We start from the raw sequence: 22,541 nt of genomic DNA on the forward strand, positions 1-22,541 counted from the left end.
ATGGCCGACATGGAGGAGCTGTTCGGCAGCGACGCCGACTCGGAGGCCGAGCAGAAAGGTGCGGCCGTTAGCTGCCGTGTACCGGGCCTCCCGCCCGCGGGCCCCCCCGCAAAGCAGGGCGGAACGCCGGGCTTCGGTCGGGTTACCGCCCGGGGGTGGGGGTGGGGGTGGGGGTGTGCAGCCCGCTGGCTCCATGCTCTTCACAGGTGAAAAGTGGTTACAGGCGTCTTAAGGAACGGCGATGCAGCGCCTGGCAACGGGCACTGCCTCCGAGTTCTTTGCTTTGTGTAACGGCTTATTCCTCCCAGAGCTTTAGAACCTTAGGTAATAGCGGGCATATTGAGTGGTACCTGTGGTCGTTCTTTGTATCGTCGTCGGTAGATGTGTTATTGTAGGTAACTTCTGTGCCTCGTGTAGTTCTGCTGTTGGGTAACGCGTGCCCGTGTCCTGTTTGACCCCTGTAGGGATGGCTTAACTTTGAGAGGCGGTGTTTGTTTTGCAGATACTGATTCTGGCTCAGATTCCGACTCCGACCAGGAGAACGTGGGCTCTGGCAGCAACGCCTCGGGCAGCGACAGCGAGCAGGATGATGAGCGGGAGGCAGCAAAGCCCAGCAACAAGGAGCTGTTCGGAGACGACAGCGAGGATGAAGGAGCCTCCCATCACACGGGCAGCGACAACCACTCCGAGAGGTCGTACAATCGCTCCGAAGCTTCGGGGCACTCTGAGCATGAAGACAACGATCAGTCGGATGTGGACCAGCACAGCGCTTCAGAAGCTGCTCATGATGATGAGGAGGACGAGCGGGGACACGGCTCTGATGAGGGCAGTCACCATTCTGAGGGAGATGGTTCAGAAAAGGCCCATTCGGAGGATGAGAAGTGGGGCAAGGAGGACAAAAGCGATCAGTCAGACGATGAGGAGCGACAGCAGAACTCTGATGATGAGGAGAGACAGCAGAACTCAGACGATGAGGAGAAAGCACAGAACTCTGATGAAGATGAGAGGCCTCAGATGTCTGATGATGAGGAGAGGCTCCAGAACTCGGATGAGGAGAAGATGCAGAACTCTGATGATGAGGAGAGGCCGCAGGTGTCAGACGAAGAGAAGATGCAAAACTCAGATGATGATGAAAGAGCCCAGCACTCCGATGAGGAGAAGATGCAGAACTCTGATGATGACGAAAGGGCCCAGCATTCCGATGAGGAGGAGCAGGAGCATAAATCTGGTAGGATCCAGTGCAGTTGTAACGGTTTGCTTCTTACAGCCTGGTTTGTTCTCCATTGTTTCATTTACATTGGCTTGAAAAATTCTGTCTTAAATGTTAATCACATAACTTTCAAACATGGGCATCTTTTTAATACTGTGTTTTTGGTTTTTTTTTTTTTACACAGTGTGTTTAAATTACTTCTAATCTGAAACAACTTGATTAATAAAAGGAATTTTAAAATGTGTAAAACAGAATTCTTAGTCTGCTGAGAATAATTATGCTTCTTAGGAGAGTCTGCAAGAGGCAGCGATAGTGAAGATGAAGTCTTGCGAATGAAGCGAAAGAAACCGATTGCATCAGATTCAGAGGTGGACAGTGATACAGAAGGCCAGAAAGGTAAAGGTGGGATTGGTTTCTTGGCTTTTGGTTCATTTGTCTTTTAATCCATGGTTTATCTGCTGTGCTACTTCATACAGTCAATAGCACTCACATTGTGATGTAGCTGCAGTGCCATGGGCGCGGCAGAGCGGCACAGAAAAGGTGCTGTGTGAGGAAGCACACGCCGTATTTGTCCTGGTGATTTCGCTTTAGTTTTGTCATCTCTCAGTTTTCTCCACGAGAGACAGAGCTTTTCTCTTGTGTTGGTTCACACCCCATTGTCAAAGCTCATGATGCATCTTATCACAGGAGCCTGAGAAACACTGATATTTTGCTGATCAAGAGAAGATGTTGCTTCTAATGAGAAGTAAAACTTCCAAAGTTTGCAGTGAGGTTGCTTGTCATGTATATTTAAACTGTTTACTTGAGTAAAAGATGAACTTTGACTCCTGATTTGTCTGTTGCCACTTTTCACCTGGATTCTCCATAATAGAGCCTTTCCAGGGAAGCACTGACTCTCCAGCTTCAAAATAAGGGGGACCTCCTATTTTTTACGGAATAAGAGAATAATCTGTGCTTCATAACAATTAGAGATTCTTAAACTTTGTAGGTGATTTTAAGTGGTGATAAAAGTGAAGGATTATTTTTTCTGTGTTTTGTTTGATGAAGGGGCATGTATGTTTGCATATATGTGTATTTTATAACAGTAATTTTTCTCCTCCAGAACACGCAGATGTCATGGACCTGTTTGGAGGAGCAGATGACATTTCTTCAGGGAGCGACGGGGAAGACAAGCCACCAACTCCAGGGCAGCCCATTGTAAGTAGACTGACTTTTGAAGTAATGAAACCACTATTCCACTTTGAGATCTGGAACGTCAATGGGGTTTGATAATATTTTAATGGAAAAAGTTTTAACAGCGTTAAGTAAGAATCTACAGATCATTTTGCCCTAGCTAAAATAATGATTGGAGCTTTAGGCACAGCAATATTAGATATGTCGACATGCCTTCCCCCAGCCCTGCTCCACTTCTTCCATTTGGAAAAAGGAATACACTGATTACATTTTGATTGTCATCAAGAGAAATACAAATTCGCAGGTCTTCTTGGTACCCTACTTACAGCTGTTTGACAAATATTTTCATTTTGAGCCTTGAAGATACTAAAGAATTTAATCTTATCCCATGCTTATTTTCTCATTCCTTGCTGAAAACTGTGTGTCAGCTCTCTTGCTATTTCCTTTCTGTCTTTGTTTTCTCGAGTTCCCACTGGTATTTGAAATGGCTTTTGGTTTTGAAATGGATTGGTTTTACTGGAAAGGTTCAAGTGCGTTTATGAGAAGCTTCTTGATCTCTCTCTACATACCAGCAGAATTTTTCTCAGTCAGAATGGAAGCACTTATTCCAGGAACAGTCAGACTGATATTTTTGCTCCTATTGTGCTTCTTTGCCATTAGGATGAGAATGGGCTGAGCCAAGAACAGCAGGAGGAAGAGCCTATTCCAGAGACAAGAATAGAGGTAGAAATACCAAAAGTAAACACAGATTTGGGTAACGATTTGTATTTTGTGAAGCTGCCCAACTTTCTCAGTGTGGAGCCCAGGTAATTCTATATTAAATATGCAGATGATAAGTTGTTGGGTTTTTTAGTTTCAATATTTTGCTTTTGTTTTAGTGGTACAATTAATTATATTGGTTGTATTTAAAATGGTTAACATTAAGGTGCACACTTTAGTGAGGATAGGTCAGTAGGGTGTAGGCTAATGAGTGGGCCTCCTTATAAAATTACCTGCATTTATTTCCAGCCTTAACCCTGACCTCTTTATCCTGATACTGAGAAGACATTTTGTTCTGAAGCAGACTTGCTTTCTTTAGCTGGAGCCATTGAGAGGGTGTGAATGTTAACGTGGCAGTAATTGATGGTGGTGAAGATGCTTGGGTTGGCCTCCTGCAGTGCAGAATCAATGCTGTAAATTACATTTCTGCAGAAATGGCTGCCTCACAGCTGCAGTGCCTCCTGTTGTGTGCAGCGTATAATTTAAACCTTTCAAGCACCTGTTACTGTGCACAAGACTAATCTGGATTAAATTCTGGAAGAATGAATACTGTATTGTATAATTTATTACAGACCATTTGATCCCCAGTATTATGAGGATGAGTTTGAAGATGAGGAGATGCTTGATGAAGAAGGGAGAACGAGATTAAAACTTAAGGTATAAGTCTATATCCTCTATGCTCACCTAACCACCTGACATTTCATCATAGTCTATTTCAGGTGTTTTGTAATGGTGTTATGAGTTGTGATTTAAGTTCCAAAGGTACGGATGGCTTCATTGCTGAGGATTATTGCTGAGTTTTAGTAATGCTAAAAAAAGAACAAATTTAAAAAAAACTTAACAACTGCCTTTCTCCTGTGAGAGCCACCCCTTTCACCTTCATCTCTTTGTATCACACAGCAGATTATATAACCCTTCTAGCTGTAATTCTTGACCAGCACTGGGTGTATTTTACCACAGCATTCCACTGTGAGTTTAACAGCTGTGCTGTTCTGACAGGTAGAAAACACGATACGATGGCGGATGCGGCGAGATGAGGAAGGGAATGAGATCAGAGAAAGCAATGCCCGCATCGTCAAGTGGTCGGATGGAAGGTTGGTTTGAACTTTTTGCATCCTGTTTTCACAGTGGAATCCTGTAGCATGCAAAACTGATGGACTGTTCTGTGCAACAAAAATCAGTGTAGTCTCAGCGCACTGAAAATGTTCTGCTCTGCTTTGTTTGCGGTGAAATATAGTTATTGGCTGTTTGTTAAAGGGAAACGCAAAGGCTTTCCTGTTTACACATGAGGCAAAAAATGGACTGTAGTGGCTTTATCAAGTAACTGATACATTAATCTCCTTTAAGCATGTCTCTCCACTTGGGAAATGAGGTCTTTGATGTGTACAAGGCACCGCTGCAGGGAGATCACAACCATCTGTTTATCAGACAAGGGACCGGTCTGCAAGGACAGGCTGTTTTCAAGACCAAGTTAACCTTCAGGTAAACGTGATGTTCACTATCAAGTGGTGCAATGAAGTATTGTAACTAGTGCGTAGAGATAGCGATTAGTAAGCCTTCAGAGCTCAACAGTTTGCTAAGAATGTGCTATTTTTGGAGGGTTTGGGAAAAGTTTTTCCTAAGCTGGATGTCCCAGTTTGAAAGGCTGATGTGTTTGTTATTCACTGCAGTATCAAGGCTACGTGTATTCATTTACTTTTTTAATGTATTTTAGTTTGTATTTATATGAAGAGTCTCCATCTGAATCAGAATGGTGGCTATCAGGGTGATGATTATGACTTGGGATATTGAAGTGAAATGTGAGAATGACTTTTTAGGCTGATAATGGACTGCAGACAGGGTGCTGAGAGAGAAAGTGATGTCTCCAGTAGCTGTGACAGTGCACAGTAGTAGTAATGCTTTTACTTTTGTGTAGATTAATCTTTCAAGTCTGAAGTATACCTGCTGTGTGATTGGCACTTGAAAACGGGTAAATTCTTTCTATAAGTATTTAACCCAAAGCAATTCTCCAACAGGCCACACTCTACAGACAGTGCCACGCACAGGAAGATGACTCTGTCTCTGGCAGATAGGTGTTCAAAGACCCAGAAAATTCGTATTTTGCCAATGGCAGGTCGTGATCCAGAGTCTCAGCGCACAGAAATGATTAAGGTATTCTGATGTGGAACTTTCTTATCTGCTGATTTAATCTAAAGTCATTAAAAAAAGAGAAAAAATGTAGTTGAACATTTCTAAACGTTTGATGTATTTTTGGAAAACAGTGTATTTTGGAGTAACAAGCAGTAATTGCTAGCTGTGTGTGCTGCTTGTACATGCAGCTTTTTTGTTTGAAATTGCTTAATCTTACAGACTACCACAAAAAAAAAACAGAATTATATGCACTCTTTCCACTGCTGTGAGAGGATTTCAAAAGCTACAGCAGAGTACTGAGATTTTTATTATGTTTGACTCATCCTTTGCTGCTTTCTTTGGACAGAAAGAAGAGGAGAGATTAAGAGCTTCCATTCGCAGAGAATCTCAGCAGCGAAGAATGAGGGAGAAGCAGCATCAGCGCGGTCTGAGTGCAAATTACTTAGAACCCGATCGCTATGAAGAAGAGGATGAGGGAGATGATGCCATCAGTCTAGCAGCTATCAAAAACAGATACAAAGGTGGCATCAGAGGTAATAATAAACCTTACCAGTAGTTAAGGTAGGGCCTTTGTAATTCAGGTGGATTTGTATCACGGGAGAATCCTGATAAGATCATATTTTGCCACTTAATTTGATACATGAGGAGATGAGAGTTCAGTTCGTGCAAGTTTATTTCATTTAATAATATTTAGATTAGATTCTGTCTGATTATTGTGGGACTAAATGTACAAGGAGTATTTTTCATACTGTCTTTTTCTCAGCAATTTCAGATAAATATTTATCTTTTCATTTTTCTCTGTAGAGGAACGAGCTAGAATCTACTCTTCAGACAGTGATGAAGGCTCAGATGAAGATAAAACACAAAGACTACTCAAGGCGAAGAAACTTACTAGTGATGAGGTAAAAGATGACTTTGTTCTTTAATAGCTACTCATTTTCAGCCAGGAACATGCACTTAGTACAGTTTGTAAAGCTGACGTTTTTGTAGTTTCTGTTTTGCTGTGATTAGCATAACATTTGTGTTGGCAAGCTGATTAATTAATCGTGCCTATTTCTTATTTACTGCATTAGTTCACAGATTTGAGTGATACCTAAAGGAGATCCTTATTGTTACTGGTGATTGCACAGAAGAGCAGATGCTGTGCAGAGTAAAGTGACTTCAACAAAATCACATAGAGAGGAAAAATAATACCAGGTCCCTACTGCAGTGTCGTCTCCTAAGCTTAGATTCTTACTGCCTACTACCTTGTAGGTTACAAGAGGTGTTTTTGTGCTGGCATGCAGGTTTGATTCATCTTCCAGTCCTGTTTCACTGTAAATTATATTTTATTTAATTAAATGTTTATGTGTAGAATAACATACAGAAGTTTAAAAACAGAAGTTTGGGTAGGTCAGTATTAATTCATGGAATGCTTTTCAATGCTTTGTTCAACTTTGGTTTTATATCACCATTTCCCTTAAGAGATTACTTTAACTGTTGAAATTATCTCAGCTCTTGTCCTAGATTTTTCAGTCGCTTTCCTTTAGTGACGTGTAGCATGCTAGACCAAACTGTAATTTTGAGAGCTCTGTTGGTGCTATGGACAAGACACTGCTAGCTGTTAGTTTGCAGTATAGCAACGTTGGGATTTTGCAATTCTAGTCTCTCAGAAGAAAGGCTTTGTTAACTGTGTTTCTCTGCTGGTTGAGAATGGTAGCCTCCATTTTACAGTTGCCCGCTGTAAAGGCAGTATTCCTGTCAGAACCACAGAGGGGTGCTGCAGCTCTACTTTATGAAGCCCAGCCAGTAGTGCACAACTTACTTCCTGTATGCTCACTGAAAGCACAGTATCTGTATATAGGAAGCACTGGACTTGCTTTTGTGTGCTGTCAGTCAACAGCACAGCCCAGATCTTTGTCCTGCTAACAGTGGGTTGGCAATGCTGAAAACGTCAGTCTATTATTGATACCTTTATCACCATGTGGCAAGTTACTGTAATTAATGAGGATATTCTGCACGTAGGAAGGAGAGTCCTTAACAGTAGCCCAGCTAAATTATAAGAGAATAAATGTTCTGAGGAAGTAGCTGTGATTGAGATTCCCACCCATACTAAGTTGTTTTCCATGCTTAAATTTCCTTCCTAGTTCAGACTCTCACCATTCTAATTCAACATTAATATAAAACAAAATGTTTTGAATAATAAGTAATTAGAAAGGCTGTGTTGTCTCTTGCTGCTTCTTAAAATCCAATTAATGTGTGCATTGCTCTTAATAAACAAAATTAACTAATGGAAGAGGAGATTAGGTTACTTATGCCTGAGGGTGTTAGCAAAGTTACTCTTCTTTTTAAACCGTAATTGAGTTGCCACTCATCCTTTGTGTCCAAACTGATGAGCTTTGCATTAGCAATTAATGATCTGTAGTGTGACCAAGTATCTTCAGAACACTTTGGATTGAAGTGGTGCCTAAAGGCTGATTTAAACTGAACTGGTGTAAATGTGTTTAGATTAACAATCAAACTGTTGGCTCTGTATTTAAGTGCTAGGAATTGGTCATCCAGCCTGCAAAAAGTCACTGCAGTATTGTTACAAACAGGAGATAATCTAGAAATAGTGTGACAGGAAAAAAAAGAAGTTGAACTCTACATATTGATAAGGTAACCTGAAGCAACTTGGGACTGTGCTGTAGGCCACTTGGTTAATCAGAATCTGGGTTTTTGCCTGTTCTTTAGTTCCCAGATAGTTTTCTACATAATTTCAGTATTTCTTCTAGATCTCTGCGTTGTGAACCACTCACCTGTTTTTGCTATTAGGGTTGTTTTTACAACAAAGACAAGACCTGTGTCACCAGGTTAGACATTTTTCTTCGAGTTTTAAATGTAATAAAAGAGATTGACAAGTATTCTATTTTATCTGGTCTAGCAGTTGGCAACCCTGCCCACAGCAAGGGGGTGAAACTAGATGATCCTTAAGGTCCTTTTCAACCCAGGCCATTCTATGATCTGTAGGAAAACACAAGATTTTGGTTTGCTTCATGCATTAGAGTCTATATTTTAGCATTTGAATTGAATGGTGTGAGGTGCTTTAACAGCAGAAAACCCAACAAAACAGGCTGTAAGTTATCTCAGGTGATCAGCTCATGTCAAGTTCTTTGTGAATTCCTCCGAGTAAGTGAAGTTGCACTGATTGGAGTTCCCATGACCAGCCCTTTGAAGCCTCCTACGCTATATTTCTAGGACACTAAGCTGTGGGATTGTTTCTTAGTGCTGGTGGTTCCTTATCAGTCTTTTTTCCTTTATGCCAGAATGTGGTAGACAAAAACACCTGCCAATTCATGGTTTTTTGTGTTGTTTTTCTCTCAGTAGCTCTAGCTTAAGGTTTGCAAGTATCAGTAGTCTGACAACTGAGCAAAGCTGTCCAGATTGTCTGAACAGAAAGCTTCTCCATGTTGAAAATTTCCCTACGAATTCTAGGAATTATCCATACCATAAGAGCTGTAGGGTTTTGTCACTGTATAAATAGCACTTCCTTTCGAAGAGCATATGAACCCCATGTAGAACCCCAGTGTTAGGAATCTGAGGGAAATGTTAAGCTTATCTCCTTAATTCATAACTGCTGATAGTGATATTACACACTCCATAAACCCAGACTGGGAGATAAATTACTCTTACACAGTAGTTAATTTTGAAGCAGGTGTTGATGCATTCCCACTGAGTTAAATGGAGGTGCAGCTGTATTGTGGACCCTCTTGGTTTGGGGTCTGAGACTGGAACCAATGCTGACCAATGAAGTGCAGCACTACAGAGGCATGAGGTGGAAAGACTAGAACAAATAATTTTGCTTTTCCTTCAAAAAAATCCTTTTTGTTGTTGTTCTGAGTCTGTTTTTTATTTTAGCTTGAATATTTTTTAAATTTTTGTCCTTTCTTGCCTTAAGGAAGGGGAGCCTTCTGGAAAGAGAAAAGCAGAGGATGATGACAAAGCAAGTAAGAAGCATAAGAAATATGTCATCAGTGATGAAGAGGAAGATGATGATGATTAACATTGAGGGAGCACTAAAGTTGATTTTATATATACATATTTATATATAAATTGTACAGTTCTCTTACAACAAAGATGTAAGTAGCCATACTGAGGTTATTTTGATAAAGGAAAATTCCATTGAAATTTGTGTTTCTGGTGTGAATAAAAGTTGGTTTCTTTCTTTTTTACTTTCTCATATTTTTACATCTTATCTTACTGCAGCAGCTGCTGCAATGGGGATCATCACAGCACCAGGTTTTAAATCTTGTACAGTGCATTTCAGTTTTGAAAACTGTAGTACAAACTGGTTGTACAACTGAATAAAAGTGAATAAATTAGTGGTCTTACTGAGTTTATTAGAAGAAATCATAACCTTCATATAGAATGCTTAAATTGTAAGTTTTCCTAGAGAGGTTATGGAGGTGAAGGTTACCATTTGTACAGAAGATTTGGAGTAACACATGAGTGCTACAGCACCATACTGTTTTTTCCTCGCTTTCCTTTACTGCTGGCTGTGGACATACTACATGCATTACTATGCTGTTATATTTTGATATTTTTGACTGAATGTATTTCTTATCATGTCTACTCTGAGTAAACTGTGAAGTTTCTGTAGTTGGAATAGTAAACCAACCACATAAGATGTTTATTTTTCCACAAATTGAACAAAATCCATGTCTCTGAGTGTTAGCATTAATAACAATCACATTAGTGATGTAAATGTCAGAATAGAAGCACTTGTTTATACAAAACTAATGAATTTCTGCAAGGTCATGAAAGACTTCTTTAACAACTGCACTCATACATATCCTAGTAATACCATTTTGTAACCTCGTACAAGCCTTATGATGCATTTTCCTGTTGTTACTGGTTGGCTGAAAAGATGATGGAGGAGAATATTGTGGACAGAATCATTGCTGCTTTTATGCTATTTTTAAACACCTTATTTGATTATGCAAATAGCATTGCAAAATGAGAGGCTACAAGAAATGTCTCATCTTTTCCACTCTAAGATTATGTTTCCCACGTGTAGTTTCCCTTGTTGGTGAGATAGCATTTCCATGTTATCTGTGTTGTTTTTTAACTGGCTTTTGACAGTCCTAGAAAGCTTGCAACTTCATAGAGACAGCAGGAAGCAAGCAGAAAGCATAGCTTAATGCCTCTTTAAATGCATTGAGTGGTGCTATGGAAAGTTTGCTGTGTGGATTGATGTTTCGTAAGATAAAGTAGCTAACAGTTATGTAAGAATGAATGTTACTCATCTTTCTCCTGCCCAGATGAATTATGGTTTTCTATAAAAACTGTTGAGTTACAGCTTTTAACCTGGCTGTCTTGCCTTTCAAATGTGTAATTAGGCAAACAGTTTACTGAAGTAAACTACCTCCATTTTTCCTGCCTGGAAGGTGTGGGAAGCATTCTAGCTGCAGAGCACAGAGCTCTGCACACGTTAATATATTCTGCTCAGCAGCTGACTGCGGTGCAGACACTTGCAAATATGAAAACAAAGTGAAAAATGTCTACTCTGAAGTCTGAGTGCCTGAGAAACTGTTCTTGTTTTTCTTTTGTCATTGTTTCTAAGAGTTTCTGCCTCTCTTCCCTGTGCAGATAAAACCTTTCTCCATCTGCTCAGATTTTGACCCTGAAATCCTCTTAGGTTAGACCTCTGCTGGGAGTCTGGCTCCTCACACGTGGTTACCTGCTTTTCTGTTGTAACCTGCTCAGGAAGAAGCCAGCTGTAGAAAAAGGGAGTTGTTTCTTGTGCTGTGTGGATGCTAGACTTTCATGTCAGAGTCTCCCAGGTACCTCCTAAGCAACAATGCAGTGTATGGAAGCACACCACCATTTCACTGCTGCTGTATTGCTTAATGTCAGTTTAATTGAAGCATTATTTTTTCTATATTCCAAAGAGTGAAAATGTTTTAATCGCTCTTACAGGTTCGATGCTGACTAAGCCTTTGCTTAGTAAGTGGGCTACTTTAGCTTCCAAAAATGAGGCTTTTGTGGATTTAAAAGATTAAAAGAAGTGGGTTTTTTTCTGCTGTCTTCCTTTGTAAATTGCTCTTTTAAAGTCTTATTAAAACATGGAGTTTTAGAAAGTGTTTTCTCAGCCTAAATTGGTTTAACAATCACCTTTTAATTAAAGTCGCTTGAATGAACTTTGTCTTATCCACAGTATTTGTTGCTTGGGAGTGTGATGTACAGCTTTGTTTCACTCAGACAGTTTTTTTGTTCTCCCTTTTCCCAGCCTCCAAGTATGTGAGAATTACTTGGAATTGTTTTTTCTTACCCAAATCAGAAATCTCAAGCTGAAACTAAAATGTGTAAGGAGAAGAACAAGTAGATGAACTGTATTTACTTTTGTACAGACTTGCAGAGTACTTCTTCCAGAAAGGTTATGATTTGAACAATTTCCAAAAATAAAAATCTGAAGAGCTGACAATGAGCTGAGCGTTAGAGTGTAGGGTAAGTTGTCTTGAAACCATCATTGAAAGTTGTTCCTAGCTATATAGTTTTGTTGTTTCAGGTCTGTTGTTCAACCGTATACTTGCCAATTGCTGAACTGGAGTTTTCCTTTTAGCACTGAGTAGCATTTTCTTCCATCTTAGCCATGCAAGTTGACGCAGTATTCATGCTACAGCAAGCCTGATGGATCATGGGCTGCCCTCAGAAGGGTGCAGCTGCCCATGCAGTCCTTCTCTCTTCCCGGCAGCAGGTTTGGCAATACGTGAATTTGCTAAACGCCCAGGAAACTAATTTTCTGCTGTGCTGGAGTGTTGTGCCAGATGGGCCGACAGAACTGCCTCATCGGCCATGTGAGCATGGCAGCCAGCGCAGTCAGTTGGCGTGGTCATGAGGACATCAGGGGACGTGGCGGAAGGAAGGATGCTCTCTTTAGCAGAGGTGTGAGCGCTTACTTGACTGTTTTTTGAGAACTTAACGTGACCTGGTAGAAGGGAGTTGATAGTTTTCTACTGGTGTAGGTGCCTCAGCTGGCACATTGTGTGGGTTGTGACTGGAGGTGGGGCAAGGGGTAGGACAGGACAGTTCTGTGTGTGGCAGCAAGTTTTAACTCGGCTCAGATGTGAAGCTGCAGCCACAGGAATGTGTTAAACATGAGATGGTGACTTTCCAATGAAGTCATAGGTATTTATTTCTCAGCCAGTGGGCATAGGAGCCCATGGTGTCAGCCCATTCTAGTGGAGAGCTTTTCTCCAACAGCTTCATGCTGGTGGTCGAGCTGAGTGTTACTGAATGCATAGAGATCGTTACATGGAAAGGAGGAGAAGATTCTGTTTCTGATAAATGTTCTTTTAGTGTGAGTTATAAGAAGTTTTACATATTAGATCTGTGAAATTTAGCTGCGCTGTTGTAACACTGAGACACTTGCCTGTGGCTTGACTTGGAAGTGCTTGTGGAGAGCAATGTGACTAACACCTCGTGTTGCCTAGTGATGCCCTTTCACTTGAGCTGGGGTTTTTTTAGTGCTTGTCTGGACATGAAAGACTTACAGAAAAGCTGAAACAAGTGTTGACTGCTAGCTTGTATCTTTAATTGCTTTAAAACTCTTGGGCATTCTGATGAATTATATAAGCTTAAGTAGTTGAGAAAATGACATAAAATTAAGTAAATCCCTGCTGAAATCATTCTCAGACAGAATTTGGCAAAAAAAAAAAAAAATCTTTTCACAAGACTTTCTTAACATTTTTTTTTTCTAAAGGAGTTTTTATGGTTTCAGAACTGTAATGGACTGATACTTGAGGGGAAAAAAAAACCAGAGTTTTTAAAGTGGAAACTTAACTAGAAAGTTTTTATTTGTTGCTTTGTTTTCTCCATTATTTTGTGAAGAAATGAGAGACTGGAGGGCCAGCTTACGAACAAAAGTAACCTCATGTCTTTTGAGTTATGAGGAAATTTTCTGGGAAAGAGCAGCATTCCTGCAGTTACTGATAGCCATGGAATCATACATACACTGTATTCTTCACACATTGTAAATGAAACATAAATAAAATCCTAAAAAACAGTGAAAGTATCAACTATCACGCCCTCTTTTTTCCATCCTGTGACTGAATTAACTTTTTGTGTTTTCATGCTATTCTGTTCTCGTAACCCTTCATAATGTAACTGGAAAAGACACGCTAATCCTAGTGTGATGATTTGTCAGTTATCTGGTGGGTTTTTTCCTTCTTTGTCAGTGTAAAGGTATATGATACAAATTCTGTACAGAACGGGCTCTTAGAATAGGATTTGTTGTTGAGCTCTACAGTAAATCTTTTTTTTTTTTTAATTTTGCATGGACGCTCAAGGACCACTCTCATTCTCATATGTAAAGCACATAAAAAGTTTTTGGCAACGGCAGTAATCAGCATCTTTCGTTTGGGTGTTCCGTACACTTGTACACAGTGCTCAGGTTTGGGAAGTTGTCCTGCTTGGTTGGCTGAGGGCTGTATTGTGAGATGTGCATCCTACTATTGCTGTAAGTCCAGTGCTGGTGCTGGTTGTATGTAATGCCAGCAGCATCAAGTTTTGTTTACAAGTATGGAATAAGGTAACTGTATTTAAACTATGTGAGCTTGTCATCTTCCAGTCTTGTTTTTCAGCTTAAAATAAACTGCTACTCAGACTGTACTGTTTGTGAAGGGAGGAGTGCATCCCACAGCAGATAAGGAAGGATCAAGCCAAAGTGTCGTTTGTAAAACATGGTGGGTTGTTTTTTCTTTCTTTTTTTTCCCTCACAGAAGTAACTGGAAAAAACTCAACCACCAGCAGTTTACAATGTTAGAGGTTTTCTTCTTTCTTGCAAGCATGTTAATAGATGTTGGTTTGAGGGAAACACGTAATCCAGAGTCTGACATGTATCTGTCTGTAGATAGATAAATATTTCACGTTAACATCAACACAACTTGAGTTGTTATCCTTTCTCCATACCCTCATTTCTACTTGTTATGTGTCAGATTGGATTGAATTTCCTGTCTTGGCACTCCATATTTTTTTTTTCTGTCTGTTGCTTGGGGAAGGAAATGAGAACATTTTTCCCTTGGAGAAAACATGCAGAATACCCACAATCATTTTGAAAAGTATTGGCGATAAGTTACAGCTTCACAACTGATGATGAAAGAAGAGGCTTAAATAGCAAGGACAGAAATAGCAGAGTGTTAGCTTACTGACTAAAAATGTTTGTCTGTTTTTCTACCCAACAGTTCTGTGAATTTTCTTGTGATGTAGCTAATGTTCCTTTTTTCTTCTTGGAAGTCTTAAGCCATTTTACTGAACCTTCCTTATGATTTACAAGCAGGATAGACACTTTCAAAAATGTTTGGGCTTATGGTGAGGATCGTCAGTCTAAGGTAAAGTATTGCAGAGATGAAATAGCTTCCAGAATAAACACATGGGATCCTTAGCCCAGTGAACTCTAAGAACTCAGTCAAGGATATGAAGGATGTTGTAAGGAACAAAATCTGTCTATTCATCTGATGAGGGTGACATCAAGCGTGTTATAGACACTGGTGAGTATTTATGGATGTTTGTAAAAGGCTAGAAGAGATGTGTTGTCTAGTAGAATGCTAACTGAAGCCTTGACCTGTCACTTTGTGATCAGGCATTGCTATAGAAACAGGAGATTTATTTGTTTCAGATAAGAAGGGGGATCAGATTCCCTGAGAAAATGAGGTTTTAAGTGGGATGTGCAAATAAAGCACGCTTGGAAGGAAAAGACAGACAAGTGTATTCAATAGAAAATAGGGGAATTTATTATTGTCCTCTGAAGTTATCACGACAAACTGGTCCTAATTTCAGCACCCAGCAAAGTGTGCGGTTCCATGACATGCCTGCTCACAGGCAGTGTTAATTTCAGCTCCACACTGAAACTTTTCTGAGAACGTACAGAATGAGCCAGCAACCTGCAATATAGATACTGCATCAGCAGCTTCTGAGTGCTGTACGTTGCGCTCCAGAGTGAGGAATGCAGTTTTATAAAAAGTGTTTTATGTCTCCCTGTCTGTTTCTCCCAGCTTATTTAACCTCCAGTTTAGGAAGGGGAAATTCAGTTGACCACAGTACTCTTAAGACATTGCTACTCACTGAGTCAAAGTATCCCAAGATGGGGTTATATCTTCATCAAAACACAAGAGTACTTTTTTTCTCTTACAGTCATGCTTAGTCATGGGTAGTGGGATAAACACTGAATAGATTTTTATGTTGACAACCAGCTGTCTCGATCTGGCTGCTCTTACTCTGTGTACGTGTTAGATGGGGTACTGCTATAAATACAGATGTTTGTTTGGATATTAAACTATTTGTGTCTGTGTTTAAGTGTACTCAATTATACCGGATAGGGGAATGTTCAGGGATAGCAGGAGCTGCCTGATGTTGGCTGAGTGAATTTTCTGCAGCTCTGCCTGCCTGTGTTCTTATCACATAAGTAGCATCTGTACATCTATTTTGGTTACTTACGATGCTTCTCTGGTTGATCACAAGGAATGTGTGTGCTGTAACCATTTAATGTTTCCCCAGATCTCCACTGGCAGTGATTTCATGCTTCTGGAGTAGGCAGTGGTGGAAGGCTCATTCCTATCCTTCAGCAGGGCTCCTTCTTGCCCTTTGGTGATGTGGGTAGGTGCTGCAAGCAGACAGCTCAGTCCTGTGGTTGGACAGCTTTTTCTTTTGGGAGCCACTCATCAAAAACAAACTCATAGTTGCCTTGAGTGAAGGCTTCTCTGCTGTGACCTGAATCATACTGCTGTTTCCAAGGCAGTGGCAGAGCACAAGGGACTAAGAGGAAAGACTTGGTAGTTTTATGTCTCAGCTATTTGTTAACAGCAAATTCTGGGAAGTTCCTTAGAACTGTCAACAGCTTTAATTGTGTGTTCAGTGAGGCAGGCAGCTATCCGTTGAGCTGTGAGACACTTGGATCAGTGCATCATCTCACATTCTCTAAGAATTAATCGTAGATAATACCAGGATGGGCTTGTTTGCTTAAACAATTGGCATTTTATAATATCTTTAACCATTTTGTTCCTTCTGATCTTGTTTGGAAAAAATGGAGGATATTAATGAGAGTTTGACTGCTAAGGAAAATGGTGTGTTCCCTCTGTTTATATAGCATATGGCTGTGGGAGAGCCAGCTTCCCGTATCAATAGGCCAGTCAATTTGTATGAGGGATAGATAGAAGGGAATGGTGTTTTATGAGTACCATTTCCAGGTTTTAAATGTGACATTCAGAACTTCATATAATTCTGATCTGTCTGGGATATGGTCAAAAACTGTATATCTCTAAATGAAAGTGCTTTCTGAACATGATCTCAAAGTGACCATGATAAAATTGAGAACATTTCACTAATCTGTGGATATGTTACCCTCTTACCAACCCCGTTTGATCTCTCAGAACTAAATAGGATTATACTGGCTCTCATACTTTTCCCAAACGCTGACTCTGGAGTAGCTGCTAGCATTTAGCAGGCAGCACCATATGTGTGTTCGCCTGCCTTAGGATCTAATCTTTCCATAGCATGACATTGCTAGAGGCTGGGGAAAGCTGAATCTATGAATGCAGCACTGCTAGTTTGAAGGCTTGAGCCATTTTGTCATTTGATGATTGTGGACCTCGGGACCACAATTTTTCTTAGTTATTTACTACCTTTGCTCCTGTATTTTTAAACCTCAGATTTATGTAACGGTGGTTTTAAACCTGATTTTCTCTTTGAACTTCTTTGCGAGTGACCCATGCAGCATAACTAAGAAAAGCTGGCCTGTTGTGAAAGACTGAGGTGTGCGGGAGACCTGTTCAGAACTGACATTGGAAAAGGTTAAGAGCTGCTGAGCCAGGAGCAAGGGATAGTTCATGTTTCTGTGTGTAGTACTGTGTGAAAGTAGCCTGCAGCCGAAACACGTCCATCGGCTGTGAAAGACAGAATTCCCAGGTAACTTTAAGTCAACAAATGAGGCATGTTTTGCAAACTTCTGAGCCTTCCTGTATCCCTCCTCTCCTCCTCTTTTTTGACAGTGGGGGCATTTCTTCCACAGTGTCCTATTAAATCTCTTCAGACTTTCCTACCCAAATGTGTTTTGTTGTTACAGAACATCGTTCAGGGTGTGCAGGTGGGTTGGCTTGCGTTGCAAGGAACCTAGAGATGAGTGTTCAGACTTTTCAGAACAGTTAGCAAACCAAGATGTCATGTTTGGATTGGAGATCTTGGGGAGAAGTTTAAACGCATTCCATGCTCAGAGCTCAACTATGGAAATATCAAAACCTGAAATATTCTCACCGCTGGATGCAAATAGACAGGGAATCACAATCTCTCTCACAGTACCTCTCTGGGATTCCTGAATTTGAGAAGCAAAGAGACATTATTTTTTAAGCCTGTGATTGTAAGATTTCAAAAGGAAATATGGATTTCAGATGTTATTAGGGACTCTAGGTAAATTGGCACTCGGACAACTTTTGATTCACAAGGGGTCTGGCTTTTAGATGGATCTTTCAGCAGCTTACATATGTGTTTGAAGAAGTGGGAGAGTTTTAAATTTCAAGGAGATCTGAGAAATGCTGAAGCTCTGCAGTAATTAGTTGAATTCTGTGTACACGTACATTAACTTTGGATATTTCTCCTGATATCTTCTCAGTACTAGATGCCATCATGTCTTGGCAGTATGTGGCTCTAAGTTCACATGTCCACCCTGTGGCATGGACTTGGGTGCTCTGAAAACAAGATCTTGGCTGTATGGGAATAGATGACAAAAATGTGTTGTTTTGAAAGCTGAGAAATGGCAGAGCTCTTTGCAGATGTTTAATCTAGCCAGAGGGGCTTCCCTGAGAGCTGCAGTGCTTCCAACCGCTGCCCATCTGCAGGAAGCTTCCTCCCTTAGGGCAGACCTAGGGCATAACTGCACAAAGGCAAAGGCACAGGAGGCATCTGTAGCATGTGTTCTGTGTTGGCCTTGCGCATGGGGGGGTTTGATGCAGCTGAGTTTGAGAGATGCATTTTGCTCTTTGGAAATGTAATTAATGGAGAGTGGGCTCACATTTTAAATAAAAAGCAAACAAACAAACAAAAATGAAACAAACAAATAAAAAATAACCCACCAACAGATGTGCTGTCTTTCTGAAACTCATCCTCATTCAGCAGTACACAGGTAGTCTACCAGGACAATGTTACTTGGGACGCAATTCCAGATGGTGCTTTTAAGACCATATAAATACATGTATGTTGTGACTAGTAACAAAGACGACTTTAAAATAAACAGAAAATCTGAAACTTGCATAATATTTAGAACACACAAAGTGCAATTTAGACTGAAAAGTTATTTGAATTCAACAAATAAAATACGTGATCCTTCTCATGTATTTGCACACAAAGAGGTTCTGTGCCCCTGTACCCCAGCAATTCAGCCAAGCTGTGCATCAGGGGAGATTTAGATTGCATATATGGAAAAAGGGTTTTTTCATGATAAGGGCAGTGAGGCACTGGCACAGGTTGCCCAGAGGTGTGGATGCCCCATTCCTGGGGGTCAGGCTGAATGGGGCTCTGAGCACCTGAGGGAGCTGTATGGGTCCCTGTTCACCGCAGGGAATTTGGCCTAGATGACCTTTAAAGGCCCCTTCCAACTCAATTCTGTGATCTCTGCGCTCACTGGGATGTGGGGTGATCTGGTGCAGCACTCTGCTCCTGCATGGGGCTGCCTGGTGCAGGGCTGCCATGTGTACATCGTCATTCATCGGTTGCTCCATCTGAATGGCTCAGTGTTGGTGGTGCACTTCTGATCCTGCAATGCTACATTCTGCTCTACACACAAAAAATGTTTGGATGTTACCAAAGTTACAGTCTCTCAGGTGTTTTATATAGAGTCAAAGAATCACAGAATGGCTTGTGTTGGAAAGGATATTAAAAACATCCAGTTCCAGCGCCCTGCCATGGACGAGATTCCCATCCACCAGATCAGGCTGGACAGGGCCCCATCCATCCTGGCCTTGAACACCTCCAGGGATGGAGCAGGATGCAATTTTATTCTGTGGCTGAGTGGAGTCCGTTGATAGCAATGGGGTTTGCCTTGTGTGGCAGGGAAAACTCAGAGGTTCCTGTGGTGTAATGTGACAAAGGAAGACCAGCTGGAGGGCCTCAATGGGAGCATAGCTTACAAACCCTATAAAGAATTTGCTTGAGTGTTTAAAAAGCAGGAAAACATTTGTTAAGGTAACAAAACTGTGCAGTACACAGTTCTGAGTGCTCTGGTTCTTGGTGCTCATCACAAAATACCAGTGACTTTAGGTTCACAGAAAAAAAGGAACTGTTGAGTCACGGCCTGACCCACTGATTGAGCACCTGTGGAAAGGAGCTGGAAGCCCTGGGAGCACAGGTGAAGGCAATTCAGCTGTGTGACCAGCAGGGGTGGAGTCTGGCTGCTCCTCTCTTAGACCTCATTTAAGGGCTGACTGCCCCAGGGAAGGATCTTTTTGTTGGACATCCTTCCTTGGTGAAGCTTCCCCCTGCGAACCTGGAATCTTCTGATACAGGTGAGCAGTCTTCTTCCTTTGCTTTGTAGCACCTTTCTCTCGTGCTGGTCCTTCTGTCATCACATCTCTGTTGAAATGCCTTTCCCATCGTATTGGTTTGTCCAGTTGCTACAGCTGTGAAGTCTTAAGAGGTTCTCTTGTCCTCCTCCATGCTCTGAAATAGAATTAACTTGATGTTGGCTTTCCTGGCAGATTTTAATCTGTGATGATTGTGCTGCTTTGCTGTCCAATTTTCTGAAGGTTTTGAGTCTCAGTTTACCTTTTGTTGTGTATTGTCTGTGTATTTTTTTTGCTCTTAGGAGTTAAGGACAAGCTGCAAGTTTATGGCTGTTTTTTGAGAGTTTTTCTAATATTGTGGTGCCTTTCTCATTCTGTTGCCTATTTGCTTGGAGCAAGGTGGTTTATTACTGCTCCTGGGAAAAAAAAACCAAACCTGTCCTAAGGCTTTACAGCTTAACTGCTCTGTTGTTTTCCTGTTCATGGGGAACTTGTTTGGTGAGGATGGAGCAATTGGCATTTAATGAGGTCATTTGGAGGTGGCAGGGGAAACACCTCTGTGCTTTGGTGTGACCCCTGATAATACGTATTAGTAGAGTGCTAATGTAGAAAGCTGAGATTGCTGCTTTGGGCTGGTTGCAACTGGTCCGTGTCGTCATTCATCAATTTTAGGGCTTCAGAAGGGAACAGGGCAGATTAGGAGAGAGTAGCGCATGAAATTCCTGCTTTGGACAGCTTTTTGGTTCTTATGACTGGTTTCCATAGCAGGAAAATACAAAGCTTTGGTTAAACCTGTTACGTGTAACCTTGTTGTAGTGCTTTCAAATGGCTCCTGTATTTAATAGCAGTGCTGAGCAGTGTAAAACATAATGTTGCCAGATAGGGGCTGCTCCTGCAGCTTTCCTGCTGTGAAATTAGTGAATGACGACACGGGGGCAGCTGGCAGCTTTCCTGTGTGCTGGCACCAGCTCTGACAGCCTGATGGGCTGATTCACCGTGCCAAAAACGGGCTGTGCTGCTGTCAGCCCCGCTGGCATCACAGCATGACCGAGGGCATGAAGTGAGATTGCTTTCTCCTGGCTACCAGCTGCACCCAGCTTGTGCATCATTAGCCCCAAATGTGAAGGGAATTCAAGTTTTGAGCTGCAGAGCCCAGTGTGTGCTGGAACGCAAACTATTTGAGCAGTGATCTCTCTGCCTGGCCTACCAAGGGGATCCAGCAGGTGGTTTTCCCAGGAGGATGGCATAACTGTGGGACCTTGTGGGCCATGGGTGCTCATCTGCTAGCAGAAGGAGTCTGGTCATCACAGTATTGATCAAATTGCCTTCTCTTCAGCAACAACTCCTCTTGGCAGGCTTTCTTTCTATTTCTGAAAACCCACCACGCCTGTAAAATGGCAGTTGCCATTTGGAACAATGTGGCAGGGAGGAAGGATTTAAGTTTTTGCAGTGGTGAGTGATGTCTGTGGGGAATATTTGTAGTGAAAACCTGATAATTTCCTCACAACGCATCTCAGGAACTACTTAGTGAAGTGCAGGAATCGTTCACATTAATCCCTTTCCTGTGTTGGTTTGGGCAGCCTTGTGTGTCACATCAGCTCTTTGGATGGCCCCCGGAGGTTATCGTGCACCTGTGAGGGCCTTCCTCCTGCCAGGAGGCTTTGGTCACTGCTGCACTGCACTGCCAGGCGTCGTGTCCTCTGCCACTGCAAAGGAAGTCGATGCTATTGTCTCCTCGTTTCTGCTTGCTGTAAATTCTGCATATCATTGTGAATTCAGCAATGGTTTTAATCTTTTTTTTTTTTTTTTTTTTTTCTGTCATGTTTCTGTTTTCAGGACCGGGTGAAAGCATTGTTTTCCCCTAACCTGTTTAGCCCTCTGCTGTGGGCCACTAAGGTTCTGAATCACCATGTCTGCTCTTTTAACTGATAACAGCTACTCACCACCTTTTGCAAAACATTCTATAATGTAATTTCTTTCCCTTTTACTTTCTGCTGGCCTGCAGTGTTCTCTTTCATTTTGATTTATAGCTTTACACATGGGTATGTTAATGGAAAAACCTTGAAAGGGGCAGATTGTGTATGCACAGACAGCTACTTCAGAGAGAGATGCGTTTAGCTGTGTGGGTTTCCATGTATGCACTGTATTATGGCTCAGAGGAGCAAGTGGGCCATGCCTTTAATTTAGCAAATGTCTCTCCTAACCTGTCACAGTGCTGCTTGTTTTCTCTTGAGCATATGCTTTGCTGGGGGCTGTTGATTCAGCAAAAGCAAGGATAGCCAGTAGAGCTGATGAAACGCTTCAGAAATAGTTTATCCCATACATTATTCAGTGGCTGTTGCAGTTTCTTATCACCTAATGTGTTTGACCATTCCTGGCTGTTGTGTACCACTTAGCCCCAGGTCCTCCCAGCAGGACAGCTCTCCCAGCTGCCTCATACCTCCCTAGGCTGCGGAGGGGCACAGCAGCTGCTGAGGCCTTGCTGCTGGGCTCAGCATTGGCTCTCTGGATATGGAGAGAGGGCTTTGCTTCACTGCCTGCCTGGTGAGACCTTTCTGGCTTGCTCAGCAGAGAACCTGAACCTCAGCCCAGTCAGTACCGCCACTGCCTCCGTGACTGTTCTGTGGGAAGCTGTGGGGTGAAGGACAGAACCAGTGTGGGTGTACTTCCATGATTTCGCTCTAACAAAATGTGACTTAAGGTAATTCAATGCCATGTTTTCTTTAATAGCAAAACTTTCAGACAAAAATTATTCCCTTTCCAGT

The 22,541-nt window shown here is 41.6% G+C and overlaps 1 protein-coding gene across 3 annotated transcripts; it reads left to right on the forward strand.

Annotated features, from left to right (window-relative positions):
- LEO1 (LEO1 homolog, Paf1/RNA polymerase II complex component) lies at window positions 1-9,293 on the forward strand (the record flags this gene model as incomplete). Of its 3 annotated transcripts, none has more annotated exons than XM_079541183.1 (12): window positions 1-58; window positions 503-1,228; window positions 1,499-1,621; window positions 2,313-2,407; window positions 3,044-3,189; window positions 3,715-3,799; window positions 4,142-4,236; window positions 4,490-4,624; window positions 5,158-5,293; window positions 5,619-5,805; window positions 6,077-6,174; window positions 9,189-9,293. In XM_079541183.1, the coding sequence occupies 12 exons, from the start codon at window positions 1-3 to the stop codon at window positions 9,291-9,293; spliced, it is 1,989 nt and encodes a 662-aa protein (XP_079397309.1). The 3 variants fall into 3 exon arrangements, with proteins under 3 accessions (XP_079397309.1, XP_079397310.1, XP_079397311.1); XM_079541184.1 differs by having other exon boundaries at window positions 1,499-1,606; XM_079541185.1 differs by lacking the exons at window positions 3,715-3,799; window positions 4,142-4,236 and having other exon boundaries at window positions 1,499-1,606.
- Between the last annotated feature and the right edge of the window lie 13,248 nt (window positions 9,294-22,541).

Source organism: Tetrao urogallus (assembly GCF_951394365.1).
Source record: "Tetrao urogallus genome assembly, chromosome: 11".
Lineage (NCBI taxonomy): Eukaryota > Metazoa > Chordata > Aves > Galliformes > Phasianidae > Tetrao > Tetrao urogallus.